At 43.4% G+C, this 18,817-nt stretch overlaps 1 protein-coding gene across 1 annotated transcript; it reads left to right on the top strand.

Moving 5' to 3' along the window:
• Window positions 1–196: 196 nt before the first annotated feature.
• On the top strand, window positions 197–17,920 carry LOC105996149 (chromosome unknown open reading frame, human C9orf43). Its single transcript, XM_013030132.1, has 12 exons — window positions 197–444; window positions 2,527–2,725; window positions 2,836–2,980; window positions 4,792–4,843; window positions 7,241–7,341; window positions 11,589–11,739; window positions 12,053–12,104; window positions 12,387–12,511; window positions 12,667–12,715; window positions 16,104–16,177; window positions 17,198–17,264; window positions 17,462–17,920. The coding sequence occupies exons 1-12, from the start codon at window positions 403–405 to the stop codon at window positions 17,734–17,736; spliced, it is 1,332 nt and encodes a 443-aa protein (XP_012885586.1). The 5' UTR covers window positions 197–402; the 3' UTR covers window positions 17,737–17,920.
• The last annotated feature ends 897 nt before the right edge of the window (window positions 17,921–18,817 follow it).

Genomic DNA, 18,817 nt, shown 5'->3' with positions numbered 1-18,817 from the left:
GAGCCTTTCCTGAAGGAGGCGGGTGATAGGCGGGGCCTTTCCTAAGGGACACAGGCGTTGTGGGCGGGGCATTTACCGACCGGGGGCGGGGGGTGGGGTTACGGGTGCGGTAGGCGGGGCCTCTTGGCGGGAGCGGCTGCCCAGCCAGAGACTTCTCTTCCCCGCGGGAGCTGGCTGCACGGTCTCCCCAAGATTCCGTTATCTGCTTTGGTCCCCCAACAGGAGTCCCCATTATTTTTTCCTCGTTTGAAATGAAACGAGACCTTCTTGGGTTCTTTTCCCCTTTCAAATCTACTGGAGCAGTTGTCCATTCTTCTTACCTCGAGCCTTTGTAATGATCGCATTAAGTGTTACGCAGTTTTGTTGCTTTTGTTTTTAACGTGAACTAACAACGCGGACAAGATGAACCTGATGAGATCGCGGAGTGCCATGCAGTCCAGACAGGTAACCGAGGGGCGAGAAGCGGCAGCTTCAACGAGTCATGCAACCGCTCCTAGACATTCACAGATCACCCCTGTCAACACTGCATTTACTGTTTAGTTCTTGAAATGGTCCACCGTGCATCATTTCCAGTCAGAATCATTACCCACGTGTCGCATTGGCGTTTTAAGTTATATTAATGTCAGGCTCAACCCCCCCCCCCATCTGTCCCCATTCTGGGGATTGAACTCAGGGCCTTTCACTAGCTAGGCAAGTGCTCTAGCGCTTGACACATACCCCTAGTTTGTATTTTTCCCCCCATATTTAATTGCATAGAAACTCTCCTACTGAGAACATTATAGTGCAGCTTTTCTCCTCCTTGAAATACACAGTCTTAAGGCTCTTGTTTTCCTGCCTTCTGTGGAGCCATGATTATAGCGATGTGTTTCCCTATTTGGAGAAACAACAGAGCATTTCAATGATAAATTCCCACTGAAACTGCTTCAGTGAGACTGTTGGTCTGGTGTGGAGAACTCTGCACTTGGACAGAACAGACCTGGCTTAAAGACTTCAGTAGCTGTTCAGTTCCAGTCACTTGCTCTTTAGTTGGCCCTGTGTTGTCAGATGTTTTGATCTCTAAGAGGAGCCAGAAATCTGGACATTATGGACTATTCCAGTTTTAAAATACTGGCTCAAAGTGCCTATCAAACAAGTCATGGGTCAAGTGCAATCCCAGGCCAATAGTTGGTTATCTCTGATCTAAATTGTTACAAGTTGTTTAGAATAAGGAGTTTGTTACTGTTTTCCATGCCCCAAACAAGGTCCTCCTATGCATTTTGTATTCAACAAATGTGAAATGGGCAATGTCCTTATAAAGTAAACTGGCTCACATCTGTAGTCCTAGTTACTTAGAAAGCAGAGATCTGAGAATCAATGTTCAAAGTCATGTTAGGCACCAAAATCCATTACCTCGTCAAAACGCTGGAAGTGGAGCTGTGGCTCCAGTAGTATGATACTAGCTTTGAGTGAAAAAAGTGAAGGGATGGTGCCTAGGGCTTGAGTTAAAGCACAGAAAATAGCTCTTGAGGATAAGGTAGTAGTGGTTGCCTAAAACATCTTAGAGAAAGAAAGTTAATATTTATCAAGCACCTATTATATATAATACACAACAGTGTAGTATCTCATTTAACACTACTATGATCTTCTTTAAGACATCTGTTCCTGAGGAAAACAGGCTGGGAGGGATGAAGTTACTTGGCTAAGGCCATATACCCAGTCCACAGAAAGACAGTGACTTGAGAAGCAATGGCAAATCCACTGATTTGCAATTTGAACAAGCCTATTCACAATTGGTAGATGTCTTACCTGCTTCATGGGAATTGGAGTGTATTGAAAACGGAACCACATCTTCCAAAAGTTTGAGCCATTAAAAACACTTATGTGACTTCATTGATTATAATTTCAGAAGGCCTTTCAAAAACGGTGACCTCTTTTCACTGATGATTAATGAAGAGAAAAATGAAAGGGTGCCAACATTTATTCTGAACTAACTGTATGGCAAGCTTTTTGTTTTGTTTTTGTGGTCATGGGGGCTGAACTCTGGGCCTGGGCACTGTCCCTCAGCTCTTCAGCTCAAGGCTAGCAACCTACCACTTGAGCCACAGCACCACTTCCAGACTTTTTTCTGCTTATGTGGTGCTGAGGAATTGAACCCAGGGTCTCATGCATGCCAGGCAAGCACTCTAAACTGAGCCAACTTCCCAGCCCTGTATGACAAGCTTTTTAATGCCTACAACTAATTGTAATGATTAGGACAGACTTTTCCTCATTTTACAGATGAGGAAAATGAAGCTCAGATTGCTTAAGTCTAGACAGTTGGCTGTTAAATGGTCCACCAGGAGATCTTTTGCTCTCCATACTTCCTATTGGACCTTGCCCTGAGATATTTTCATCTATATTTGTTACCTGTCCTGAATTATTCTATGACCATCATATACCTAAATGGGTTTCATAGAAGTATTTTATTATTTGAATCCCAGTTAGGACCTAGACTATCTAGCTACTGTATAATATTACTCCTCATTTATGCAATTCTTGACTCTCCAGCGACTAGAAAAGTACAGGATTGGCCTTCCTTCTAAATCACTGATGGTCATGAACTTGCCGGATGATAGCCAGTGGGATGAAACCACCTGTGACCAGGCTGTCTGTCAGCATCCGCAATGCTGGGCATCTATTCGCCGCGTTGAGAGGGGCCATCCTCGAATCATGGGAGCACCTGACAAATCCCCCCTGGAAGCTAGAGGTGAATAAGCTAGTTCTGCCTTCTTTGTCACAAGATCCTTAAAATGTTTCTGTTTGGCTCCCTTTCTCCATGTAATATCTCCCATTCTTTCTTCTGGTCTGCTTTCTCAGAAAAACTCCCAGTGCTCACTATTATGAACATGTCAGATTCCAGCTTGCAGACCAAGCGACTTGCTAACCAACAGTTATCACACTTCCCCTATAGAAAGACTTCATTGTCTCCGGGTTCAAAGCTTAAATATAAACATTCCAGCAGGTAAATTATCATGGAATCTTCTTAGTAGACTGCTTCTCCAAATTGTAGTTTATGATTTTCCCTTACCCTCACAGTAGGCTTTGAGAACTCTGAATGAAAAAGGAAATAGTCATTCAGTTAAAGAAGTAGTGACTAAGCAGGGAAAAACAAACAGAAGACATACCTGCTTATGTTTTAGGATTTGGACCATTTGGGATTTAGACTGCGTGGTTTAAAGAATGAAATTCATTTCTTTGGATTAGCCTTACATATATTTATTCATATGTTTAGTACTGGTATCAGAGCTTTTTCTTTTATTATTATTTTTGCTTTTATTGTTATTATAAAGGTGTTATACAGAGGGGCTACAGTTACATAAGTCAAGTTATAACTTTTTTGGAAGAATGTCATCCCTTCCCTCGCTCTCTCCCAGGAAGTTCATTTTCTTTTGAGTGCCAGGAAATACTTCTGCCTAGTAGTTCCTAACTCAGGGCACTTTCATCTATACAAGTGGCATTGATCCCAACATCTGAAGTTTGAGCTGACTGCTGAAAGTGGGGATTGTGTGCAGGAGGTGAACTGGAAGAGAGTTCTAAACAATAGCATATGTAAAGGCATGAAGGACAGAAGAAATCTTTTTTTTTTTTTTTTTTGGTGGTGGTGGTGGGGCTTGAACTCGGGGCCTATACACTGTCCCTGAGCAATTTTACTCAAAGCTAGTGCACTAGCCCTTTGAGAAACAGTGACACTTTCCATGTTCTAGCTGTTAATTGGAAATAAGCATCTCATGGACTTTCCTGCCCTGACTGGCTTTGAACCATGATCCTTGGATCTCAGCCTCCTGAGTAGCTAGGATTACAGGTGTGAGTTACCAGCACCTGACAGAAGACATCTTTTAAGTACTATTGAACTATGTATCTGGCCCATCCAGCAGGGATGGGGCTTTACAAATCAAGCTGAAAGTTGGAAATTTATTTTATGCTTCTACATTATCCTTTCATTTATAAATTTAAGATGTCTATAAAGTAAGGGAAACAATAGTATCTTTATTATTGTAGGATGTGTAGTTGATAATTTTTTTGTTTTTTTAGACATGGTCTTGTCATGTAGCCCAGTGCTCTAAATATATATGCTCTACTATAATGCAGGTTGGCCTTGAACTCACAATTATACTTCAGCTTCCTAAGTGCTGGGATTATAGCCATACATTTCCAGGCTTGGGTACAATTTTCACACGTGTGTGTGTGTGTGTGTGTGTGTGTGTGTGTGTGTGTGCATATGTGAACATTCAGAGCTATTGCTTGTTGTTTTTTTTCCTCAAGGGTAGGGCTCTACCATTGGAGCCACACTTCTACTTCAGGATTCTTGCTGGTTAATTGGAGATTAGAGTCTCACTGACTTTTCTGTCCAGATTGGCTTTGAACTGCATTTCTCAGATCTTATGCTTTGGAGTAGCTAGGATTACAGGTGTGAGCCACCAGCACTTCGCAGTTTTCACTATTTTTAAGTATAACTAATTGGTAGTAAGTATATTCACCATGTTATACAACCATTACCACTATCCACCTCCAGGATTCTTATCATCTCAAACTATATCCATTAAACCATAATCCTTCATTCTCTCTATTGAACCCTTAGTAATCCCTACTCTATTTACTGTCTCTTTGAGACAGGTATCTAGTCTGGGTACCTAATATAAGTGAAATCATGGGAATCTGTCTTATTATATCTGGCTTGTGTCACTTGCTATAGTATTTTCTGATTCATCTATGTAGTAGTTATGTATCAGAATTCCATTATATTTTAAATCAGTAAAATTCTCATTTCTTTAGGCCTCAGAGGTTACCTAACAAAAATGAGATGAATCAAATTAAGTTTCCAAAAGTAAGTTGTAAAATAAAAAGGTAACTCTTCTACATTTTCTCCTTATTTATGGAAAAAAATAGTTTGCTTTTAACATTGTTTTTCAGAATCACTATAGCTGGAATAATGATAGCACTGTCTAGTATTGTGACTTAATGTGTGTAAGGCTCTATAATAACAGCTTTATAGGTTAATTTTCAGAATCCCAGGCACAAGATGGATTGGTTTGTGAAGGTTTGGTATAAGTTTCCTGCTTAGGGGCAAAGCAAATAGTTGTCTCATAGTCAGAAAATTAAAATGCTGTAATATCAAACCTAAAGTGAACCTTAGGTCATCTACTCTGATGACTTTCAAACATACATTTGTTTATTTATATATTTATTTACTTACTTATCAATCATAGGCTTGAACTCCAGGCCTGGATGCTGTCCCTGAACTTTTCTGCTCAAAGCTAGCACTCTATGGCTTTGAGCCACAGGTCCACTTCTGGTTTTCTGGTGATTAATTGGACATAAGAGTCTCAGGGATTTTCCTACCTGGGCTGGTTTTTGATCTGAGGTCCTCAGATCTCAGCCTTCTGAGTAGCTAGGATTACAGGCCTGAGCTCTCAGCTCCCAGCTGACTTTCAAACTTTTAAAAGTATTTATGGTTGGGGCTGGGAAGGTGGCTCAGTGGTAGAGCGCTTGCCTTGCATGCCTGAGGCCCTGGGTTCGATTCCTCAGCACCACATAAGCAAAAAGAAAAAAGCCGGAAGTGGCGCTGTGGCTCAAGTGGTAGAGCGCTAGCCTTGAGCTGAAGAGCTGAGGGACAGTGCCCAGGCCCAGAGTTCAGGCCCCATGACTGGACCCAAAAAAAATAAAATAAAATAAAAGTATTTATGGTTAAGAAATAGATTTATGGGCTGGGAAGGTGGCTCAGAGGTAGAGCGCTTGCCTTGCATGCATGAGGCCCTGGGTTTGAGTCCTTAGCACCACATAAGCAAAAAGGAAAAAAAAAGCCGGAAGTGGCACTGTGGCTCAAGTGGTAGAGTGCTAGCCTTGAGCTGAAGAGCTGAGGACAGTGCCCAGGCCCAGAGTTCAGGCCCCATGACTGGGCTCCACCCCCCCCAAAAGAAATAGATTTAATAACAAAAACATGAGATAATCTATATAGTGTTTAAGGGGGAGGTAATCTAATCGTTTTCTACTTTGGTTTATTCTAGTATTTCACTTTTACTTATTTACTTGTTTTTATTTTTATTTTTTTGGTGTCAGTAGTGGGGCTTGAACTCAGATCCTGGCATTCTCATTCTTGCTTAGTTTTTTTCTGCTCAAGACTGGCAGTCTATCACTTGAGCCACAGCTCCACTTCTTGCCTTTTGCTGGTTAAAAGTCTCAGACTGGCCTTAAACCTAAATCCTCAGATATCGGCCTCTTGAATAGCTAGGAATGTAGTCTTGAGACACTAGTGCCTTGCCTTCTCGCGCGCGCGTGTGTGCGTGTGTGTGTGTGTGTGTGTGTGTGTTTGTTGATCCTGGGGTTTGAACTCAGGGCATGAGTACTGTTCCTGAGCTTCCTTTTGCTCAAGGCTAGTGCTCCACCACTTGAGCCACAGATCCACATCTGGGTTTTTCTGAGTAGTTTATTAGAGATAAGAGTCTCAGGGACTTTCCTTCCTGGTCTGGCTTCAAACTATGATCCTCAGATCTCAGCCTCTTAAGTATCTAGGATTACAGGTGTGAACCACTGGCATCCAGTTCCTTTCCTCTTTTGAAAAACACTTTTTTTTTGGGGGGGGGGTCTGGTCGTGGGGCCTGAACTCTGGGCCTGGGCGCTGTCCCTCAGCTCTTTAGCTCAAGGCTAGCGCTCTACCACTTGAGCCACAGTGCCACTTCTGGCTTTTTTCTTTTTGCTTATGTGGTGCTGAGGAATGGAACCCAGGGCCTTGAGCATGCAAGGCAAGCGCTCTACCACTGAGCCACCTTCCCAGCCCTAAAAACACTTTTTTTTTTTGTCAGTCGTGGGGCTTGAACTCTGGGCTTGGGCACTGTCCCTCAGCTCTTCAGCTCAAGGCAAGCGCTCTACCACTTGAGCCACAGCGCCACTTCCGGTTTTCTGGTGGTTTATTGGAGATAGGAGTCTCACGGTCTTTTCTGCCCAGACTGGCTTTGAACCACGATCCTCAGATCTCAGCCTCCTGAGTAGCTAGGATTACAGGCGTGAGCCACCAGCGCCCGGCCTAAAAACACTTTTTTAACAGGTTTTATTATTCTATTTTTATTTATGCCCAAGAAGTACTTTGATCATATTCACTACCCCCACATATGCTTTTAGGTCAACTACTGAGCCATAATCTTTTTGGTTAACATAATATTGTAGCCTGATAGAGTACCAGCAAAAGCCTAACATTTCCAGCCATCTTGTTCTATCTTTCTCTTAGCTTTCAATATTGAATTTCAATGGGACAGAACTACCTTACTCTGAAACTGCCAGAAACATGGTTGTAGTCTGGATCCCAAAAGATGTAGAGAAGAAAGAGGGGTGAGTACCATGTCTAGAACTTGGAGACCTTTGACCCTTGTGTTCTGTACTTCCTCTTAGTCCTCTTCAGTCCTCCATTTTGTGGTCTCCCTTTCAGCCAGAGGCCAAGCTTCTGCATTTGACCACCCTGACATTCTGTTTTAATTCATTTTGAGATCATGCTATGAGACTTCTTCATATCAGATTCTACATAGCAAGAGGCAAATAGCATATAAACCAGGACTCAATTTATTTGTGAAATTAGGTTAAGAAATAAATTCTCTCTCTACTAGTTTATCTTTTGTTTTTGGCAATACTGGGTTTTTGAACTTGGAGCCTTGTTCTTTCTTTGTTGTCTTGTTCATGGCTGATGCGCTACCATTTGAACCATACCTTCAGTTTGGCATTTCACTGGTTAATTTGAAATATTCTCTTAGAGACTTATCTGCCTGAGATCTCCAGATCTCAGTCTCCTCATTAGTAGCTAGGATTGCAGGTATGAGCCACCAGTGCTGTGCAGTTTTTCTTTTAAAGTAATCCAGGGCATCCAGTGAAAGAGCTTTCAGTGAAGCATTTGAACCTCTGCTCTCAACCCCAAGGCTTAAGACAGTGGTACAAAATGAACAGCTTGTAGGGCTTGTGTATACAGTAGAGCCTGACAGAGATCATTAAGCAAAACCCCAAAGGCTTGCTAGGATTGACAGCTATGGGAAAAGTGTTTAGCTGGTGCTTAATGACCACTGAGGCTTTTCTATTCTTGTTAAGTGATGGAATTTCTTTTTAGTCAGTCTTTTTTTTTTCTTTTTGAACTCAGGGCACTGTCCCTGAGCTCTTTTGCTCAAGATTAATGCCCTACCACTTGAGCTGCAACTCCACTTCTGAGTTTTTCTGAGTAGTTTATTAGAGATAAGAGTCTCACAGACTTTCTTACCTGAGCTGGCTTTGAACTGTGTTCCTTAGATCTCAGCTTCCTGAGTAAATAGGATAATAGGCATGAGCCATCAGTGTCCAGTCTTTGTCAGTTTCTTTCTTTTTCATTTCCCTTTTCTTCTTAAAAAAAATCTTGTAAGCTAGACACCATGGCTCATGCCTATGATTTACTCAGGAGCTATAGTCTGGATGTCCTGACTTATAACTACCTTCTCTGGAATAAGAATCAAGGGTCTGGTGAGGAATTCTGTTCTACTAGATGTATATACAGGGAGAGAGAAGACATTGCAAACACAATCATGTCAGGTATATAATATAAATTTAAATTAATGCCATGAAAATGAGTTACTAATCTTGGTGCCAGTGGCTCATGCCTATAATCCTAGCTACTCAGGAAGCTGAGATCTGGCAGATTATGGTTTGAAGTGGGCTGGTCTGAAAAGGCTGTGAGACTCTTTACTTCAGTTAACTTAGCAAAATGCTAGAATGGAGGTATGGCTCAAGTGGTAGAGTACCATCTGTGAGCAAGAGAGAGGAATGAGAGCATGGGGCCCTGAGTTTGAGCTCTGGTGTCAGCACCAATTACTAGATTGTCAGAAAAAAAATATTGGGAACGGAATTTTGATGTGAGGATGAGGGATCTATTTAATAGCTGGTGTCTGGGTAGCTGGAACTGCTGGCTTCCAACCAGCCATCTTTGAATACTAAGTAGGAATCTTCATGGTCATTTTTCACAAATATCCTTGGTACCTCTCTTTAAGATGTCTGAGAAATAATTTGTGTCTATTCTCATTTTAAGCTCATATGAAAAGGCTTTTTGGCAGAGGATGAAAGCAAAAAAGAAATCACCAAGGGTAAGTTTGATGTCTTGTCTAATCCTTTATGATATTACTTTACTGGCCTTGTTTTTGTTCTCCTTTAAAGTCTTCCCCATTCTACTCTAGCCCTGATTCCTCTCTAAATGAACAAATCTGCCCAAGAAATCCCTTTCTCAGGAATAATTACCATGCCTCTTCAGACTCCTTTTCCCTATCTGTTTCCTGGAGGAAGGTGAAGGGTACCTTGAAGGAGGTGAGAGAAGGAACTAATGGGTACTCTGGGGGCTTCTGGTCTGTTAAACACTTCCTAACCAGGCGCTGATGGCTCACGCCTGTCATCCTAGCTACTCAGGAGGCTGAGATCTGAGGATCATGGTTCAAAGCCAGCCCAGGCAGGAAAGTCCTTGAGACTCTTATCTCCAATTAACCACCAAAATTCTGGAAGTGGAGCTTCTGTCTCAAGTAGTAGAGCGCTAGTCTTGAGCAAAAAGCTCAAGGATAGGGCTGGGGAGGTGGCTCAGTGGTAGAGTACTTGCCTTGTATACATGAGGCGCTGGGTTCGATTCCTCAGCATCACATAAGCAGAAAAAGCCAGAAGTGGTGCTGTGGCTCAAGTGGTAGGGTGCTAGCCTTGAGCTGAAGAACTGAGGGACAGCGCCCAGGCCCAGAGTTCAGGCCCCACGACCAGCAAAAAAAAAAAAAATGCTCAAGGATAGCACCGAGGCCCTGAGTTCAAGTCCTAGTACTGGCACATACAGATACACAAATACAGACATAGATATAGACATATATACACAGAGACATACATGCAGACACAGACACACAGATCCACACACATAGACACATTGTCCCCAAGAAAGCAGTCATAATATCAATGCATATCTTATAAAACTAAGAAAACTGAGGGGAGGGTTTGAGTTAGGAGAAATGGGAGAGAGTGATGAAAAGAGGTGACCCTGATCAAAATGCATTGTACTTATAAACGGATTTGTTGAATGTTAACTTTTTTGTACAACTACTTAAAGAAAAAAAATGTAATAAAAGACCCCAAACCCTCAAACCAAACAAACTATTATCCAAGTGATAGGATATAATTCCAGTGGACCAGGAGTTGTAAGACTTGGGCTTCCAGCCCTAATCCTGCCATTTCTGGGTAAATATGACCTGGGCTAAATCACAGAGCCATCAGAGACTTATATCAATGATAACAGTGTCTTGTTCCACTTCATTGGTTGAATCTGCCCCCTCTCCAGCCTTGCACTTGGCACATAGGCAAGCTTATTAGTTTGTTGAGTGAATAAATGAATGGCTTCTCCAGAAAAAAATGAAACAATCTCCATAGGTTTCATATATAGCACTATAGGTGGGTCTCATGGTGGAGAGGAAGTGGGATTGGCTGGAGTGGGTCTTGGAAAACAAGGAGATTCACATGTCAGGGTGAGATGTTGGTGGAAAGAAACAGGCTTAAAGAGATGACTTCAGAGAGTTTTTTTTGGTCGTGGGGCCTGAACTCTGGGCCTGGGCGCTGCCCCTCAGCTCTTCATCTCAAGGCTAGCGCTCTACTACTTGAGCCACAGCGCCACTTCTGGCTTTTTTTTCTTTTTGCTTATGTGGTGCTGAGGAATCAAACCCAGGGCCTCATGTATGCAAGGCAAACACTCTACCACTGAGCCACCTTCCCAGCCCCCTTCAGAGAGTTCTTTTCCAATGTTTCTCTTCCAGGAAAGCCAGCCACCCCGGCATCTCTCTGGAAGTCAGTACACCTCAACAGGCTCAAAAGTTCCTGGGGCGATGGTGCCTCCATCTTCCTCAGTACACATGCTTGAGAAATTGATATCAGAAACCACATCTGACTCGGCTCAACTTGATGGGGTACCTCAGGATCTGCTGAAGGAGGGGTGAGTGTCGAAGAGCTTTGGGGAGCTGGGGTCCAGCTCTTCCGTAAAGCTGAAGGACATCTAAGCAGTGTGCTCTCCCTGAGCAGGGCAAGCAAGCTGTCGCCCCACTTGCGTACTGAAGTCTTAGGCAGGGATGACAATTCTTGCTAAACCATTAGTGAACACTTCCCATCTGCTAGGTCCTGGGCTAAGCATACCTGTGTACTGTCATTTAACCCCTACCCAGAGGTAGGCACTATTCATAGATGAATTATGGATAAGGGGGAGGCAGAATGGTCTATATAATTTGGAGTGTGATAGCCTTTGGGTTTCATTTTCAATCTTAACTGGCTTTGTGAACACCAATGAGTTATTTAGCTTCTTTCAACTTTATTTTCTTTAGTGGCAAAAGGGTGCTATCTTCCCCTGTGTTGTTGGTGAACACAGCTCTGATTATGGAAGCTGCTTACAAAGGTGTTGCTGGATGAACACCTGTGGGCACCTTTGCAGATCCACCTCAGATTTAGAGACCTTTTCTGTCTTTGCCTCTGTCTCTGTCTCTCTGTCTGGTTCTGTCTATATATCTTTAGCCACACTCTCTGGGAAGAGCTGTTACTAATAGTCATCTGCATGTCCTCTTCAGCCTTTTGCCAGATGTGGATAGAGATGTTCCTTGTTCAGAGATGAAGATACAATTAGCCATGATGAAAAATAATCTGCCCTTGAAAAAGGCTAGACCCGGTAGTGCGATTTCTTCTAAGATGTTTCTAACTATACACGGCCTCACGCTGCAAGTAAGAGCCAGAGTGTACCAGGGGGAGAGGCCCACATACAAATCCAAACCCAGCTCTCCAGGTGAGGAAGAGCTGGGCTTACAATCCCTCTTTCTCTATCCTGCCACTCTGGATCCAGGTCCCACAGAAGGCTGGGCTTGTGTGTCAGTGAAAGCCAATGGAGGGGGAAGGGATGATGAGGACAATATCTCGATGTTTTCTGCTCTTCTTTTCCCATATCTCTTCCTTCCTGTATAGCCTCTGCGATGGTGCTGCAAAATGTGGGGTTTCCAAAACATGCTTGTTTTGAATAACTACACTTCTTTTCCTTCAGAGGCGTTCATGGCAACAACCTGAATATTTGATGAAGTCACAGAAGAAAGAAGGTAGAGGTGCTGGTGCTGGAGGAATTCTAGGCACCTCCCCTCACACTGCTCCCTAGCCCCCATCTCTCTTTTTAACTTGGTCCCTATTTAGTTATGTTTCTGGCCACAGTGCTTCAAGGCCATATGTAGAACTCAGGAAATTCCAGTTAGGAAGCAGTGCCCCCAGCTTTGGTCCTGACCAGTGAGGAAGAGTCATGGAGCAGGGCAGGCCATACAAGGTGGCCTTGTGGGGGCTGTGGGCCCTCCCAGAGAGGACAATTGAGCTGGCCCTCTGCTCACCAGGTTCCCTGAACAAGCAGCTCCCATCGTTGCTGTGGCACCAGCAACAGCTTCAGAAGAGGAAGGCAAAGATCTCAGCTAAAAAACAGAGTAGACAGAAGTCGGCAATGTCCAAGGACTTGCTAAAAGTGAGTGCAGCCCGCCATGGGAAGAAATCCTTGAGAGATGGGTTTTCCCTGTCTCCTCTCTGCTCATGGATATAACTGTTAAATTCTATATTTCCAAGTGCTTTGCAAAAATTTTACTTCCAAATGTTAATGTTGTTTGTCCTCATGGGTTTTAGGAAACTGACAAGGAAGCCAAGATTGTCTCAGAGAAAGAGAAAATTCCAGGTAAACATTTGATTGACATTCTTACTTCTCTCCCCCCCACCCCTTTCTTTGTGCCAGTACTAGTGCTTGGACTCAGGACCTGGGTACTATCCCTTAGTTTTTTGTTAAAGGCTGGCATTCTACCACTTGAGCCATAGATCCATTTGTAGCTTTTTGGTGGTCAATTAGAAATGAATCTCAGGGACTTTTCTGCCTGGATTGGCTTTGAACTGTGATCCTCAGATCTTAGCCTTCTGAGTAGCTAGAATTATTGGCATGAGCCACCTGTACCTGGTGCAATTGCCATTTATTCACTAGCCTGTCTATGGTAAGGAGATGTGTAAGGAATATGTGCTTTGTTAAGATGTATGGGAAGGCAGGAAAAGACATACATGCTTTTGTCATTTTGAGCTCTGCCTTTGTCCGGCTCTCAGAACTCTTCCGGAAATGCTCAAGTCAGTCTGTCTGGCCTACCAAGTACCATCTCCCTACTGCTTACTAAGGAAGGAAGTGGGCCAGATGTCACTTCCCATGGGGATCTGAGAGATGACTGTGAGTGTGAATCATAGGCAGGTGTCCCCAGGTCCTACCTTAGAAAAGAGAGTGAGATCCAAGTGCTGTAGCACACACTTGTAATCTCAGTTCTCAGGAGACGGAGGCAGGAGGATCTTGAGTTTGGGGCCAGCCTGCACTATACAGTGACACGTTATCTCAAGGGAAGAGCTGAAAGCAAAGCAAAGAACGCCAAATGATTTGAGGACTCAGAGTAGGAACAAACCCAGGTTTGGGGAGAGAATAATTCTGGAGGCCCATGTGCCAACAAGGCAGGGAATTTCTGGTGCTCTTCACTGGAGTCCCAGAAGGGTCCCAGGAAGCAGAGCTGCAGGGCCCTCTGGCTTCCCACCACTAGCTGCAGAGTTCAGAACACGGTTGGGAATCAGCACACACAGAAGGCAGTTGCCAGTTCACTGCAGTCAGCTCTTCCTTTTCCTTCAGTGTTCATGCTGGAGACCAGCAGGATCTCCTTTCACAGGACTGATCTTGTGTGAGCAGAGGGTTGAGCTTAGCCATGTTCCCCTGCCATTTCTCAGTTTGAGTTCAGAGGAGAAAGAACTCTTGCAGGGTTCAAGTGAGAGGTTCCTGAGGACTTCCCTTTCCCCTTCCTCCTTCCTTTCTCTTATCCCTTTCCTTTTTCCTTTTCTTCTGTTTTACACTAGTTCTAGGGCTTTAACTCAGAATTTCAGGCTCTTGCCTGGCTTTTTTGCTCAAAGCTAGTGCTCTCTTACACCTCTACTGCCTTTCTTTTGCTGGTTGAATTTGTCTGCTCCAGCTGGTTTCAAATTGCAATCCTCAAATCTTAGCCTACTGAGTAGCTAGGATTATAGACATAAACTATGGTGCCTGGCTCCCTCTTGTTTTTCTCCCCACCTCACTGTGCTCTTTGCTACTTCTACTGTCTTGTAACCTGAAGATGTGAGAAGGGTTCTGACTTTCTTGTGGGTGTAGAAGAACCAGGGCAGGGGTCCAGGGTGGGTGGTGACTTGTCCAATAGCACTCTATCCAAAGTGACCACTACTGCTCCCAAATTTCAATTGGGTGCCTTTTGCATCTCTTCTAGATGTCTCTAACAGGAGCTGTTTTGCTTAGTAACTGGGGTGCATTTTGAGTCATGTTCTTAGAGAAGTGTCATGTCCTTACTGAGTTGAGGGATTCATAGAAGAGATGGCTTTTGAATTGGATCCTGAATATGTCTTAGTTTTCCTGACATGGAAAAGGATTCATGGGAGTGGGAATAGCCTGTGCAAAGTCATCTTGCAGGAGCATGGCTGCTCAGTAAGCATGCATCATTTCAGCCTGGCTGTGGGTATTTCCTTCTTTCTTTCTTTTTTTTTTTTTTTTGTCGGTTGTGGGGACTGAACTCTGAGCCTGGGCGCTGTCCCTCAGCTCTTCAGCTCGAGGCTAGCACTCTACCACTTGAGCCACAATGCCTCTTCTGGTTTTTCTGCTTATGTGGTGCTGAGGAATCGAACCCAGGGCCTCATGCATGCAAGGCAAGCACTCTACCACTGAGCCACCTTCTCAGCCCCTTGCTGTGGGTATTTCACTGACCAATCAAGGTAGGTAGAGACTTGTCATAGATTGCACATGCATTTGAACTTTGTCCCTGAGAAGCTGTTAATACTCAATAACTAGGCTGTACCCCGGAGCAATTAGATAAAAATTCCTGGTATGGGGAACGAAGCCTCAGTTATCTTATTTTATTCTTTCTATTCATGCCAGTACTGGGACTTGAATTCAGAGCCTGTGCAATGTCCCTTAGCTTTTTTGTTCAAGGCTGATGATGCTCTACCACATGAGCCATGGCTTCCCCCCTGGATTTTTGGTGATTAATTGGAGATAAGAGTCTCATGGGCTTTCCTACCTTGGCTGGCTTCAAACCATGATCCTCAGACTTCACCTTTTTAAGAAGCTTAGGATTACACCTGTGAGCCCCTGGTGCCCAGCTCAGTTCTCTTTTAAAGCTTTCTAGTCCTCTCAGTATGCATCTACGTGAGAACCAGTGCTTAGGGTCCAACTGTCTTTTAGCATGATATCTCTGGTGATAGCTTGGAAAAAGTTTATTTACAGAAAGGGAGTTTGAGAAAGGAAATGAAGAGTGCATTCAGGGACCAGTTAGGGACACAGCTAGTGCAAAAGGAATGTAAGACTAGAGCCTTCTTTTCAGAAAGCTAATATGGGTATATTAGAGATGGCACAGGAAGCTGATATTTTCTGGCCATTCAAGCTGGCAAGAGTAGTCATGAATGGAAGCAGAGTTCTAGTTTCTCTTGCAACATGCTCTATGGAGAACTCCTGGGTATATGAACATACACATTGCCATCATCTCTAATTCGATAGCAGATGTGATTATAGCCCTGGTAAATATGATTACAAATAGAACTCAGAAGACCTGACATAGTGTGCATGTATATTCAAATATCACATGGCATCCCATAAATAGATATAACATTTTTTTGTGTGTAAATTGAAACAATAAAACAAAAAAGGAAATTAGAACGGTTAAGTCCTTTTCGTCTGCCATGCAATTCTGGTATGTTTTTGTTTATTTGTGCCATACCAGAACTTGATCTCAGGGATTCCAGCTTTGTTCAACTTTCTTGCTCACAGCTGGCATTCTTCTACTTAAGCTATGCCTACAATCTGGTATTTTGCTGGTTAATTGGAAATAAAGACTTTTCTGCCTGGGATGGCTTCAAACTGTGATCCTCCAGTCTTAGCCTCCTGAGTAGTGAGGATTCTTAGGTATGAGCCACAAGTCCCCAGCTCTACAAGTGACTAGGGATCAATTAGAAGTCCAATAATGGGATATGAAGCATCAATGAAAAGGTAATTCTTTTATGATTATTAGGTGATACAACTCCTTCAAGTGAGGAAAGTGCCCTGAAGCTGGAGCAAATGGAGAAAGCAGATGCTATGAGACTGGTGAGCATGTGTGAGGACTTCTGCCAGGGGCCACTTTCAGTTACCTCCCACTAAGTAACAAGTCACTCACAGTGCAAGCCATGGCCATTCATTCTTTTTTTCTTCTGTCTCCCTCCCTCCCTCCCTGTCTTCCTCCCTGTCTTCCTTCCTTCTTCCTTCCTTCCTTCCTTCCTTTCCTTCCTTCCTTCCCTCCCTCCCTCCCTCCCTCCCTTCATCTCTCCCTTCCCCCTCTCTTTCTCTCTTTCCTTCTCTCTTTGTCTCTTTCTTCTTTCTTTCATGCTGGTCTTTGGCTTGAACTCAGGATCTGCATGCTGTCCCTGGGCAATTTTTTCCCTCAAGGCTAGCACTCTACCATTTGAGCCACACTTTCACTTCTGGCTTTTTAGTGGTTTATTGGAGATTAGAGTCTCGTGGACATTACTACCTGGTGGCTTTAAGCTGTGATACTCAGATCTCAGCCTCCTAAATCACTGGGATTACAGGCATGAGCTGCTGGTGCTCTGTGGGATTCTTTATTTCTAACGAACTTGTGGGTTGAGTGGACCGTCAATCTACTCTTGCCTGAAGTTACTCAGTCACTATAGCAATGTGGAGCCCTTGGTTCTCTTCTATGACACATCTCCATATGGTTTGTTTAGGTTTAGTGATTGCCTAGGAGACACTTTCTTAAGTGGTAGGTCTGGAACTAAAACAGTGTCACTTCTACCACCCTATGTTGGTCAGAGGAGTCACAGTTGAGTCCAGATTCACAAGTGTAGAAATCGCATCTCTTCAAGAGAGGAGCAGAGTAACTGTTGTCAGTCTCTCTGGAGATGGTCCACCCTTAGGTGACTGACAGGAAACAGAAGTGAGTTCTGGCTTGATCTGGACAGCCTGGAAGGCGAAGTGTGTGTGCCTTCAGTACTGGGGGCTGGGTCTTTACTGTCTTAGATGTTAATTTCTTCAAGTCTTTTAGGAAAATCCTTTTAGTGTCCTAAGGTCTCAACTCACCTTTCCTTATTATATTCCAATGACTTTTAGGGTTCTATGGCAAATACAATGATGGATTACTTTGAGAACTACTTGTCTTTCTTCCCCAGTCTGCAAAGTAAGTCATTAGGATGGGGGAAAATTCATTAATGCCTGAGGGGAGGGAGAGCTGAGCCTCTGTTGGTTTGGATGGCTTAACTCCCTGGAAGACACAGTTCTAAGCCCTCACAGACATCCTAGAGTCTGTAAAGGCCTTACTTGCCAGTTATTTGGGAGCAGACTAACGGTATAATTAACGGATGGCTCTTCTTTCAGATATTGATGTGTCTGATACAGAATACTTTCGGAAAGACTCTAGTCCCACTAAGCAGGAGTCAGACTACTCTTACATAGAACCTAGTCCTAAGGAGCAGGATATATTGGAAATTCCAGTTGCCAGCCAAGAGACCGTCTTTACCAACTTTCCAGAGAATCCATCTGAATATTTCTGGAACCCTGAGCTCAAACTACTGAAGATAATTCAAGCTACTGCTGAGGAGGAGGAGGAGAACCAATTCTTGCTGCAGAGTGAGGAGTCTCTGGAAGCATAGGCACAGGCCCCACAGGGGGTGGGGGCAGCCTTGTCCTGGCAGGATGATCCACATACTGAAGGCAATGACCTTAGGCGCAGGGTAGAGGAGAGAGGGACTTTCACTCTCTGGAGCTTTTTCTAGGGTCTGAGTTTAGAGATACTGCATTATTTATTTGTACTACTTGCTTCTAAGCAAGCAAGTATCCAGCCCCTTGTAAACATAGATTTCTTTATTAGGGTCATAATAATTTCAGTCATTAAACACAACTACTGCACAATCAAAAGACTCATTCATTCTCTGTTTTTAGTATCTATTGCCTAGGTCACTTTTTATCTCTTTTTCTGAAGCTGATAGGGGATACTGCCTCCCCTTATTGTATTTCTAGATTTCCATCTCGTTTCCTGAAATGATTTCTTTTGAGATGGGGTCCACATCACCATTAAGTAATATTCATTGCATTCCACATATGTGGTACTGGACTCATGTTAACCTGGAAGCGCTTAATGCTCCATTTTCTAGGGAGCTGGGTTTGCAGGAAGTCTCAACGATGCTTATATAGACTCAGAATTCTAGAGCATCTGGAGCCCTTGTTATTTTGGGGGGGGACAGGATATAAAAAATGTTTTCATTCTTAAAAACTTTTAAAGTAATGTCAGCCTCCAATTGCTCATAACTATCATCTTAGCTACTCAAAGGGCTGAAACCTAGACCACCATGGTTCAAACCTTGGCAGAAAAGTACAGAACTCCCTCTCCAATGAACTAGCAAAATGCTGAGCTAGAGATGTGCCAACCAAGAACAAGACATCACCCTAACAACAATGGGAAGAAAAAAACACACAGAAAGCCTTTTAATATAGTACAGTTTCAAAGTGCATAAAAGTATAAAGAATGATGGAACATTCATGTTCCTCATACCTGGGGCCAAGAAATTCTTTGAAAATACTATAAGACAGAATAGGAGAAACATTAGAACTTATAAATTAATTTAAAAAATTCTTTGGGGCTGGGAAGGTGGCTCAGTGGTAGAGTGCTTGCCTTGCATGCCTGAGGCCCTGGGTTCGATTCCTCAGCACCACATAAGCAAAAAGAAAAAAGCC

The sequence above is a fragment of the Dipodomys ordii genome, unplaced genomic scaffold, assembly GCF_000151885.1.
Source record: "Dipodomys ordii isolate 6190 unplaced genomic scaffold, Dord_2.0 Scaffold127, whole genome shotgun sequence".
Taxonomy (NCBI): Eukaryota; Metazoa; Chordata; class Mammalia; order Rodentia; family Heteromyidae; genus Dipodomys; species Dipodomys ordii.
The sequence above is the reverse complement of the archived record's forward strand: the minus strand, read 5'-3'. Positions and strand labels throughout refer to the sequence as shown.

Coding starts and splice junctions, on each gene's coding strand:
- LOC105996149 (XM_013030132.1), top strand. CDS start 403: ATGAACCTGATGAGATCGCGGAGTGCCATGCAGTCCAGACAG. Junction 12,716..16,103: donor AGAGAAAGAGAAAATTCCAG/GTAAACATTTGA, acceptor TATGATTATTAG/GTGATACAACTCCTTCAAGT. Junction 17,265..17,461: donor TTTCTTCCCCAGTCTGCAAA/GTAAGTCATTAG, acceptor CTCTTCTTTCAG/ATATTGATGTGTCTGATACA.